This window comes from Convolutriloba macropyga, chromosome 13, assembly GCF_964194025.1.
Source record: "Convolutriloba macropyga chromosome 13, txConMacr16.3, whole genome shotgun sequence".
Classification (NCBI taxonomy): domain Eukaryota; kingdom Metazoa; phylum Xenacoelomorpha; order Acoela; family Convolutidae; genus Convolutriloba; species Convolutriloba macropyga.
In genome coordinates, this window is record NC_134480.1 from 16470079 (window position 1) to 16483091 (window position 13013).

The 13013-nt window shown below is 33.3% G+C and overlaps 2 protein-coding genes across 4 annotated transcripts in view; both read left to right on the top strand.

Moving 5' to 3' along the window:
- The window catches only part of LOC142351537 (sialin-like), a 438741-nt gene that overhangs the window by 66736 nt on the left and 358992 nt on the right, over positions 1 to 13013 (top strand). The gene's annotated exons all lie outside the window — the stretch shown is intronic.
- The window catches only part of LOC142351538 (N-acetylneuraminate-9-phosphate synthase-like), a 71526-nt gene continuing 65396 nt past the window's right edge, over positions 6884 to 13013 (top strand). The window contains exons 1-2 of the mRNA XM_075403613.1: positions 6884 to 7637; positions 11816 to 11954. Of these exons, the coding sequence (XP_075259728.1) occupies positions 7526 to 7637; positions 11816 to 11954 (251 nt within the window). The 5' untranslated portion in view covers positions 6884 to 7525. The remainder of the gene's footprint in view (positions 7638 to 11815; positions 11955 to 13013) is intronic.

Genomic DNA, 13013 nt, shown 5'->3' on the forward strand with positions numbered 1-13013 from the left:
TCTTTTTCGCGTCGCTTTTGACTCCGATATGGCTCGAAAAAATTACTGAATGATAGAAAACGTCAATGAATATTACATATTATCTACACAGTAGGCAGAGAGAAAGTTTTATTGTACTTGAAAAATTGTGGTCCAATCATATTAATTAAAAAAGCATGGCAGAGAGTAACTTTTTGGGCTGAGAGAAAAAAATTTAAGTTGTTGTATCAAATAAAGGGGCTCTTTATTGACAAAAATTAAAAGAGGGAGACAAGAATCTGCGTTCAGCTGCATCTCTGCTCCCTCTATTTTACAATAGGAGACCAAATACAACACCAAAATATCAGCATCGTGATTTCTGACACTAATAAAAACCCTGATAGCAGGTAAAAATGTTTTGAGAGTGGATGGTGGACACTAAAATGTTGAAAAATGGTCTTTTAAAGTCTCCTAGAAAAAGTTATGACCTATAAATAGATCAGAATTTACTTTGAGAATAGAGATTTACAATCAGAAAAGGTCTGAGTTTTGATATTACCCAAAAAATTATTTGTAGGAAGCATTCTTCTAAAAATCTAAGAAAAGTATCCTATTTTTTATACAAACTGTAGTCTGGAGCTATTAGTGGTGTCATTCTAAAGTGATAATATGAGAGACCATAATAATTTCAACTGTGAAATGATTGGAACAAATTGTGACAAGAAACGTAGAAACGTGACAATTTGTTCCAGTCAGTTCAAAGTTGAATTTATAATGGTCTCTCATTTTACCACCATAAAATGACACTGCTAATAACTCAATAATATGTAGATTATTCCCAGAAAATCAGAATTGCTTCTATTAGCTTTAACATAGACATTTTATGATGCAATTGCTTAATAGCTTAGCTAATGTCAAGGTATGTTTTGGATCGCCGAAAATCTCAGCAGCCGCGAACTAATTACTGATTAATTAAGACCCCAATTTTGTAATGCCTCGATGCAAATGTTGAAAAAATGTTCAAGCTGCCATGCTACCGTGACACCTACAAACAAACTTCACAGAGTTGTGCACCAGTTTAATTTGCAACTGTTTTGCTTTTGATGCGTCTGTCTCTATTCTTATTACTTTCTATTACTATTAACTATTACCTAAAGTCAAATTACATTTTCTAAAAAAATCGGGAACTAGGAATCTTTGTTGTTACACTGGCGTAATGTAAATATCATTTTTAATGCGTTTAATTGAATCCGTCTATTCGCAAAAGCTGAATAAAACAAAATTGAACACTTTCTGAAAGTATATAGAGGCAAGAATTTTTGCTGTTAGTTCGGCTTGATTTTTTGTTCAGAACAGAACGCAATATAGCGTATAAACTTGCGTGGTTCTTATGTTTTCGCCCATTACAGAGTAAAAAATGAAAAGTTGCGATTGATGTACATACACACCAAAACAATGTCTAGCTACCCGTCACCGGATTTAACAAATGCATAACAACAGTGAAAACGGTGCCGAGATAAAACCCAGCATATCTCAGGTATGTTTGACCAATACAACAACTTCTGCGAGAAAGAAGGTGAGTATTTATGTCAAAGGTTTTCTGAAACCGATATTGGAATGCACTATATACGGGAAATCCTATAACATGTCGGCAACATGGGAGTTATTTATAGAAAAAGACCCTAAAACAAAAAAAGACAAAATTTTAAAATTTCTGAAGGCACACTGATATAATTTTACATCTGGACTGAGCATGGTAAAGGCAAGTTAGAATAAAAAAAATGGGCATGGAGTCCTATGATTTCATTAATTGAAGCTTCTGGGATCATTAATTTGAGATTTTCATTGAAATGGAAGCAATTTAGACAACAACATTTAGTAGTTGTCCAGTCCGATAAAAAGCATTGGGCTATTTGAGGGAGAAATACTACCCGATGAAATAGTCAATGCAGTGGATTATAAACGGCTGCCTGCTGTAAACAAATAGAAAGCGCATGAGAAACTCTTATATCTATCAGAAGCGTCAAATATACATCTAATTCTACTAGGGAAGTTCATAGACCAACTCAAGTTGATGGTACGACAAAGCATGCTGCAGCAAATGCAGCCTTGATGGGCTTCGAATGCATCACTAATTGTGGGGAAGTGGAAGGAAATTGGAGCCCTAATAAGGACAATTGGTGCACTTCGGTTTGCCATCGTGCGTCTTGTTTTGTTAGATATAAAGGAAACAATTACTGAGCGATATGAAACGTCAATTAGTACTCATTTTTGTATTAAAACTAAACACAACGTTTTTAACATACAACGTATGCAGATTGAAATTTACGAAAAACTTGAAAATTGTAATTTCAAACCATGGCAACGTTACTTTTATGAGGCTAAATGAAAAAGATTTCAAATTGATCTTTTGAATGAATGTGGCTCTGCATTGAACAAACTTACAAAAAGGATACAATAATTATGTTTCGTATCCGCTGCTCACAATTATACCGTAGGAAACCAAACACAACATAAAAAATATCCGCATGATTTCTTACAATAGAAAAAACACTGAAAGCAAGTGAAAATTGTTTTCAGAAGAAAATACGAAACTCATACATGTTCAGGAAGCCAACAGTTATATATCTAATTTTATTAGACATGGTCATAGACAATCTCAAGTTAATAGTACAACAAGGCATGTTACAGCAAGTTCAGCCTTGATGGGTTACAAAGGCATTACTAGTTGTGCGGAAGCGGAAAAAACATACAGCCCCTAAAAAGTTCCAAACAGATCGCTATCAAGGAATACCACGTCCCAGACAACGTCCCTTACAATAGAAAAAACCCTAAAAGCAAGTGAAAATTGTTTTCAGAAGGAAATAAGAAACTCTTACATGTTCAAGAAGCCAACAGATATATATCTAATTTTGTTAGACATGGTCATAGACAAACTCAAGTTAATGGTACAACAAGGCATGTTGCAGCAACTTCAGCATTGATGGCTTAAAAATGCATTATTTGTTGTGGGAAAGCGGAAAAAACATGCAGCCCTAAAATGTTCCGACCTGATCGTTAACATGGATTACCACGTCCCAGACATGTAGACTATTATGCCTCACATCCATTGGGCCTCTTAAATTGGTAGAATTCCTTTATCAGATGCATTTTTGTCATTCTGATCTAGAAGAGGATGCAAAGCAAAGGTGCACTATCAAAACATCCTAAGATTTTCCCCAAATTTGCATGATTCCTCATGGTTTGAACATTTCATCAATGATCTTCCAAAATTGCTTTGAATCAACCAGTAAATGAATAATGTTTGTTGCCAGCTCTCGAGATTTTGTCATCCAGTATGGAACAACATTTAAGATGTACGAGAAACAAAAGCGAATTGTAAAAATTGATTGCAAGAAAAAATCACCAGTAAAAACACTAACTCGAAGCCAGTCTCAAATCAAGTTTCCTGGTTACTCTATCTCTAAAGTAAATTAATCAATCGATTTGAGACAAACTGACAAAGTCAAAAATGTTCTACCAACATTAAATTTAAAGGCTTACCACAATTTAATGGACAAGCGACTCAACACTTTACATCATGTTATTTTTAAACGAAAATTTAAAAAAAACCTCAGGTAGGAAAAAGATCACTAAAACCTTTTCGAATCAAAAATGAATTTATTGACAATGCACCTATTCAGCTCAATAACTGGACAAAAGAAGCAGGTATGAGAACATACTCTTAGGAAAAAGCAATGGGCTTGGTACCCTCACAAGAACGACACTCTATTAACTACGTCTGCCAGAAATTGTCTACAGCCGCTCAGGTATTAGTCTGTATTAGTCCAAAACAAGAACAGAGGAACTTACAATTGTCTTTGTGGTTTTAAGATGAAAAAACTTCTGCCCTTAAAGAGATTCATTTTGTAGATTGACTTGAAACCTCTCCAAAATTTCATTGCACCAGAAAAAAATGCCCAATACGGCATCATCTAGAATCACGAAACCGTCGCTACCATTGATGAAATTCATTTTTGTCTTGTAGTTCACACTTTTTGCAGTACATACATACGTTTTGGGTTCTCTTCTCTACTCTAGAAGACGGTTTCCATGTGCTGATTGATGTTGATAACGTCATGGTATTGTTAGTTCAGTTTTAGCTCAGTTATGACTTTTTATCATTTCGTATTGTTTCAGATGAAAAAAATCTATTTTTGCAATTTGTGCTGGTAACCCTAGCAATAACTGAGGTAAAACTGAAATACCATGACGTTATCAACATCGAAGAAAGATCCTATGGCATTCTGTAACTGAGACTTTGGTAGAAAAACTTTTTGCAAGAGCAAACGGACTGAGCGTGCACTCTAAATAATGAATTGGGACAAGTCAAGCCTGGAGTCCAATTCTGAATACATTATTTGGATTTTTCTACATTGAGTCCTCCATTCTGGTGACAGAAATTAACACCTTTATAACTACTGCCGAGACGCAAATTGAGACTTCCGTTGTTGACAAACTTTGATTTGTGTAAAGTAGCCCTCCTGAGAACAGCGAACAGATCACCAATAGTTCCATCAACCTTCATCATTTGCATTAAACCAGAGAATTTGAACGAAGCGGTGCTTTTTAATGGCAACCAGATGTCTCGGTTCGAATTTGTTTGCATAGAGGCAGAATATCAGCCATCTGCCGAACAACAAGGTGAGAGCGATAGAGAAAAAAAGATGTAGCATTGCAAAGTACTATCGAGGAAACTGAAAACGAAAAAATTTTTTGTGCCAAGAAAACATCACACAGACATCGAAAAAAATCAGAAAGTGTTGGAGAAGCTTTTCCTACAAAATTTCTTTAAAAATTGAGAGGATGTGATAAATCGAGAAAACTAAACAGTTTTAAACTTAGAACTTGGATAAAAAGGAAATTTTTTTGTCTTCCTGTCTGATGACGATGAATTAATGATGAATAATGGCGTATGTATTGAACGCAACCATCGCGCATACCACAAGCTTATCAGTGTACAAGAATCACTCGACCTAACCATCATTCGTGGTGATCATAAATCAACACACTGATCCCTGCAGTTGATATAAGTGACATGTTCAATAGTTGAGATAATAATTATTTTAAAGGAAAACAAAATAAACCATTAGTTGCCATATAGGGGAAAACATGATCTTACGTATAGTTTAAATTAATAATTGTCAGCTAACCTAATCTAAAGGGACCTTAAAGTTTTTTATCATGATTCAAATTTTAAACATAAGTTGGAATACACATATTGAAGTCATGAGTTCAACAAAAATACAAAATATTAACTACTACTCGTGCCCGAGACCGCGGCCGAATAGTTTCAATAATTTTTTTTAGTGAATACAATCTATATTTCTTACAAAAAGGGCCCATATCTGACGCTACAGACCATTTTTTGTGATGGTGAGGTTTAAGTCAACAGTTTTCAGGAGTATTTGATTTCTAGGGCAGTATATGGGCGTTTATTGGTTCACTTGGTTGACACTATCTGACCACGCTGCAAGTTTCAAAGGCAAAAAATAGAGAAAAGGAAGTTAAAGGATATATTAAAAAATATAGTTCCGAGAGAGGAGACTTTATAATAACGGTTGGGTGTACAGAACCAAAGAAATATTTGAAATAGAATTCCGAATGAACCGCTATTTTTACTTGGCTGGTTCAATTGGTTTACACTATCTGATCACGCTGCAGGTTTCAAAGGCAAACAAAAATAGATAAAAGGATGTTATGTGTGATTTTGTCACAATGGGAGACGACTCGTGGACGGCAAATATTTTGAGAGAACTGTGGCGTAGCTAATAATTTGTTATTTCCCTTGTCCTAAAACAATGTGATTCCAAATGAAACTTTTACTACGAAAGTTTTTGCATCGGTAATCTTCACTGAAAGTTTCTACCGCAAATTATCTCCATCTTAAAGACATATTGAACGCAAACATATCACGAGGTCGAAAAATTTGATCAGACACAAAATTGTGAGCAGCTGAATCTGACCAAAAAGAGCATTTGAGTCTGACCGGAGGTGGATTTCGTTCATAACTGGTTCTGATTAGAGAAAAATTTTTCATCAGCTGAGTCTGATCTTGAAGCGAAGTTGAGTCTAATCAGAGACTCTTCTTAATGCACATTGTGCGCAAAAAATTTTCTTTGCGCTCCTGAAATTTATTATAGGATGTTTCGAACCGCAAAAATCTGATGAGAGGCCGGGGACTTAAACCTCGGCATTGCTTAGTTAAATTTATTTTTTGCAACATTTTGAATTGATTTTTTCTTCAGTTTGCAGTTTTTCTATAGTGTAAACAAAATGCAAAAAAGCGATGAAATAGGAGTTTAATAAGCAACATAACTGGCAACAGTTTTTTATCAATTAAATCAATCCATTTTTATTAAATTTAGCAAAAAAATCAGGTTTTGCTCAACTTTATCGAGTATAGTACCGATTGTTTAATTGTTCAATTTGAAGCAAACATGAAACCATAAAATTTTATTATAAGTGGACATATGTTCTGAAATTCAACCCCCAAAAATCAGATGTATATTGGCCACAGTCTGTCAGATCAAAGGTTAGAGATGCAAAAAATTTGATCAAAGAATATCTTAATATTAAAAAAAATATCGTGCTGAGAGAGAAGACTTTAATATCACGGCTGAGTATACAGAATCAAAGAAATATTCGAGATGGAATTCGGAATGAACCGCTATTTTTTGGGTTTGATTTTCCTTTTTTCATTTAAATATCAGAATATACAATCCCTTGCGGGGTACATGTTTTATTCTGTTCCAGATTTCGTATACAAACTACGCAAGTGCATAATGACAGATAATTACAAATGGAAGGGAAATAAAGATAATATTTACAAATGGTAGGGTGCCAGTACAATAGGGGTTTACACTCAAAAACGGACCCTGCCCCCCATTTTTCAGTCTGAAATTTTTTAATAAAATGTAGAACTGCTCGTGCGACGATAATTTGACAACCCAACTCATCTAGATTATAAAGCCATACATAACTAAAATTACCAGCCAACATAAGATTACAGAATTCATTATCCCTTGTGCATATATTTTCGTAGAGTTTTGAACCGAGATTAGCTGATGTAATTTTACCATCTTCAGTTTATTTCAAGCTTTATTAACGAATCCCTTGTTATTATTTTTATTATTCACTTTGTTCATACGCATGCGAGAAACCGAATTACAGGAAAATTACTGTTAAAAATATAACTCAGAATTTTATTGTGCCGTTTGAGTTTCAAAATCAGCTTCCGTAAGTACAATCCTTTTTTCTTATCTTCAGATTGGTTCATTCAACGTTATGTAAAGCCATCATTTAGTTGAAAAATCCATTGACAAATTCTATTGGATTAAGCGCTCCAATAAGCTTTCCAATTAGCGCAACCTTTTTTTTCACACCAAAATTGTTTATAATTTGCGCAATATTCACTTTTATTTTCTCGCTCTGACGCTATTTGTTCATTTATAAAATTTGCGATTTTTGTTGGCTGAAAAACGAAGAAGCTGAGAATTTCGATTCAGGATTTTGGTGAAATTGAGGAATGGATAAATTTTGCAGCAACGAAATGGTTTCATCTTCGCAGAAGCGAGATGTGGAATTCGAACTGTGCCCAGGGAGGAAAATTGGGTCACGCCACCCTTGTTTCATCATTGGTAAGTATGGAACTCAATCAAGCATATTCTAAAAATTTTTTCAGTTTTTGTTTTTTTTTTAAAAAAAAATTGACAGTTAACTAGGTTAACACAACTGTGGTAAGCAATTCAACAGATCAGCAGTGTAATGAATTAAATTTATCAGTCTGTTTCACTTTTGCACACGTTAAATGTTTGTTTTTATTCTCCCCAATTTGGCAAGGTAAGAATAAAAATTCGTGCTACAAACTGGTCGTAAATTTTTAATGTTTTAAAGTTATAGGGGGTTAATACCATATGGATTTCACACCGAAAATGGAGCTGCTATTTTCAGACTGTTTGCTTTTTCTGTTCTCACCCTAAAACATCTAAACCGATACGTTCTCATAGTAAAAACGAGAGTAATAGTATTTATGAATCGACTATCTCGAATACCTCTTACATTTAAGGAACCTCGAAAAAAACTCTATTTGGTTGCTTGCTGATCAAAACAAAATTGAATCCGACAAAGAACATTAACGGGGTTCTACCGTTTTTGGTAGTAATTTCGATGAGAGTGGCATTTTTTTATTTTTTAAATCAAGCCTGTTTCAGCTAAGGTAATTTGAAAAACTAAACTGACATATTGAATCGCAGGAAAAAATTTCATAAAACCAAATGAGGAATAATTATGGTCATTTTATTGCCATAGTCCCTTATAACAGTATTCTTTCTTGTACATATCAATGAGTACGCAATAACAATTCTTCAAATTATGATCACAGACATTTAATTTAAAGAGCATCAAAAGAGATTCAAAATTTTGCAACCTAAAAAAATCTTGAGAGTCCGACTTCAAATATTTGGAATGGACACAATTGACACTTTCATAGATCCAGCAGCCTTCTATTCGCATACTATAAAAAATTCAATCAACTATCTCATGAAGTACAATTTAATCAAAACAATTTGATGATTAAAAATCTTAATTTTGCGGACCGCAAGCACAAAGTAATTTGTATCTGTTGATTTGAATTAGCATATCGATTGCTATTCAGGTTCTAAAAGTCTAGAAAACAAGAATAAAATGACAATTATGAGTATCGAAAGCCCAAAAATCTGAGCAATGATGCAATTTTTTTCAGTTGAAATTAACTGGCTATCAAGGCTGGTTTTTTATCTTTATTTTAAGACTTTTCTTTTAGTCCAAAATTGACAACATTTAATGGACAGTTGAGACGGATTTTAAAATCAATACTCAAGAGGTTTAAAGTTTTTTTCACAGAACGTTTCAATTACACAACTAGAGCTGAACTTGAAGCTGCCAAAAATAATTTTTGATATTTTGATATTAGAATTTTTCTGTGGGAATTATAGATAGTTTAAGATTGGACCCAATCAGTTGGTAAAGTCAATTAATTTATATAAAAGGAAAACAGATTAAAACGTAGAATTATCATATTACCACATCATTATATACATTACAAAAAATGCATAACACTCAAACTTCAGGATTCAAATTTTTGACTAAACTTCACAAAGATGTTTAAGTATCTTAGTTTGACTCTCCTTTTTCTTTTCACAATTTTAGATGCGAAATGTTAAAAAAAAGCTATTAGAAAATCCTGCAGTCGAAGTCCTTTATGAACTGCCTCTAATAACTTCTTTACACAACTTTCAATACTTGGCCAAAATTTAACTCTGGTTATTTCAAGTCTTAAGTATAGACTTGACAACTGACTAGCCAACTTTAAGGCCCTGATGAAGACATCATTCTCACAAGACATTTTATTAATTCTGCAAGGCACATTTTTTTCATCCACCAATTTGCTTAATTTTCCACCAATTGAAGCATATCTAGACTATAATTAAAACAAGAAGTAGGTAAGATTTTGTTAATTAACATTTGATAGGATCATAAAAAAGAAAATATGTGTAGTATTAAAAAAACATGAACAACAGTTCAAACCTCTATGTCATTTGTAGGAGGGTTGAAGATATCTCAAAGCACCAAACCCTTAAATCTCCATATAGCAACTACGTTACTAGAATTCTTGCATGTTATATAATTTTGATTATATGTTATATTCTCGAATGAAATTTGAAAATGAGTGCTGAGGTCAATAAATTCAACTCTGCTCCAGCCTTTAAACAAGTTTCGAAGGTGCAAAATAAGTCAAATGCAATTACAGGTCTACCACCTTAGGTTATCACAAACTTGCAATGAGTGAGCTTTGTCATGTTTGCCTTTGGAGCTCATCAATCGATTGATCGAAAACAAATTGTAACCAAATAATATAAACCCAAAATTGAAACAGGATGAAAAACAGAGAAAACACGAGAAAAAAAATTCATTTCTTGCAAATAGCTTTGGCGCCGTAATTTTGTATGACTATACATTTTCTATTAATGTATAATTCAAAAAATAGGACATGTCGATTAATTTAACAAGACGAAAATCATTCGTTACTTTCACTGAGCAATACAATGACCATAAGTGAAACCAATGCAGGTAAATAGCAGCAAGCTCAAGAAAAAAGAGTTTCAGATAAAAAAATTAGTGTTCCCAACAAAAAATAGTTTTTAGTCTGAAAATTCTTGTACCAGTTGGAATCAGGGACAAAAATGAACGGTTAGTGATAAGAAGGCATTGGAGACTTCTTAATAATGGTAATAAGAGACAGGTCAACCAAATACAACAATAGTAGCCAAATCTTTAAAATGTGACCATTCATTAAAACAGAAACCAAAGTTCAAGAGCTAAAAAAAGTAAATAAAAAATTTGAACACACATTTGTTTCAGATTGCAAAACACCTGTGACTAATTGCCAATCCTTTTTGCGGGACAAATGTGCAGAACAAAACTAAGCGGCCAAAATTTTTTCAAAAAATTACAAATCATTTAATAACGTTTAAAACGTTTTCACCTGCAAAATTAAATGAGACTTCTGACTCATCTTCCAAAGTGACAAGACAGTAGAAAAAACAAACAGACGGAAATCAAAACGTTCCAAAATTTCTACAAAGTTACTTTTTTAGCGGTAAAAACATAATTCTGATTCATATTTGCTTCATGGTTTGGCTAAGAAGACTGTATTTACGGAGAATGAACGGGCAAAACGACATAAAAAAGCAACAATAATGGTCAAAAGTAACAATTCCATTTTTTCTTTAACAACAGTAGGGCTTGCAGTCATGAAAAAGTGCAGCCTGAAACGCATACATCTATTTAAATTATTAAATAAACTACAAAATTCAGTGCAACTGCAGAAAAATATGTTTATTGTGGTCAAAACTCGAAAATCATTTACTTAATTCAACAAAAACTAACAAAAAATGCCCGAAAACGGCTAATAATCTGAACAAAATCTCAACGTAAAGTCAAATTAATTTAAAGTGAAAAAAATCCTTCGGAGACGTAGAGAAATTTAAGTCGCCATCCTCATGAATACTTTTTAACGAGATTGTAAGTTAAAATGTTGCAACAATTTGCAATGTTGCAAAAAAAATAAAAGGGCGCTTTCTTAAGAAAAATACCCGAATCATTCATGACTACAGTTTCTGAGTAATAATTGATTTTTCTTAAGAGCGTACTCGCGAAAATTCGTGATAACATTATTGATTGATGAATTTAATTAGCGCTCAAACAGGAAGCTTGTGATGTCAACTAAAAGAAATGACGAATTTGATAACGTGACTATCACAAGTAAGTGATTTCTTGAGTATGTTTATTACGTAATCAAATTCATCGATTGCGCAAGAGGTTTCGAACACAAATTCCCAATTTTATGAGCCAATTATCCGAATCAAAGATTTCTATGCAAATTATGCGAGAAGTGAACTTTCAACAACTCAAAAATCATACATATTAGTTTGTTAAGAACGCTGAAATTGCAATTAGTCGCTACCGAATTGCAATATGGCAAATCGTACCTTTACAATTTGGTACCATCTCTGCGGAATATGAGCGATGCATGTGACAAGGTTTGAGCTTTTTTTCTAAAAAAATTGTCAATCAAGCGACTGCTATGTACATATAAGCACTTTGAGAAACAGGTTCGATTTGTAAATATAAATTGCAATTTGCGCACCAAGAACCTCGGATTCAACCTAAAAATTTTATGAACAAAATTCAATTTTTTAAAGTCTCTCTCTCTATCTCAGAATAGAATCATTAATATAGATACTTTCAGATACGATCGCTTTTTATTTATTTTTAGCCGAGATTGGTCAGAACCACCAGGGAGACGTAGAGATAGCGAAGGAGATGATCAAGGCTGCAAAGGGTGCTGGGGCGGACTGTGTCAAGTTCCAAAAGAGCACTGTTCTCGAGAGATTCAACAAAAAGTGCCTCGAAAGGTCAGACGGTACATTATATATTACATTTTGAAAAATTGTTTTGATGCTGATATTAATCCAATTTTAACAGAGCGACAGAGGTAGAAATTCTTTGGCGATTCAGTTTGCAGTAGCAAATTATGACTGGAAAAAGAAGAGAACCGTAATTTAGTTGCAATAATTGTTCCCACCCACTTTTGTGGGTCGGATCAAATATTGTTCACTTTCCGACCCACATTCAACTGGTTTTTTTTGTTTAGTCAATTTTCGCCGATCGATATATTCATCGAACAGGATTATGAGTGGAATCATTAGAAACCTGGAGGTTTAAAGAAATGTGAACATGAGCCTAATTTCCGTTGTTTTGTTCACATTTTTCGTCATTTTTGATCTAAATTTTGATCAATTACTCCTACAATATGATAAAGTTGTTTCATTGCTTTTACAATTAAAGATAGAAGGGAGTTGATTAATAGTTTGAACCAACTGTTTTGGGAAACTCTTTAGCTAAATTTCGGAAATTTCATCATTTTTTCATTTTTTGTCACGTTTGGAATCAAGTAATGGAAACAAATATGCCTATTTGATCCACTTTGTCCAGTTTGACAGGCAGTGTAGATACAAAAACTGCTGACAAAATCTTGATTAACTCAAATATTGGCTAGTTGCACCTCCAAATCCTAAGAAAGTTTTTCTGGAAATAATTTTTTTGAAACGATATTTATAAAAAAAAAGTACCGTTCATTTTTGATGTATTATGAATTTTCTATCATTAAGAAAGCTATTACACAATAGATCAAATGCGTTTCATAACAACTGCGTAGCAATAGCAAGAGCAGTTAATTTCTCGTCGTTGATTTTTGCAATGAAAAAGGATTCTGATTGTAATTTGGGGCTGTCACTTCAATGTTCTCGTAAATTTTTTATACCAGTTGAAAAATTTTTTTGATTTAAATGTTCAAAACATGATAACCTTTCTGGTTACATTCTGATCCAGTGAAAAAAAGCTGTATTGTTTGCGTAAAGCTCATGATTTTGATGATTTTTATATTCCAAAAATTGTTTTCTTAATTTTTTTAC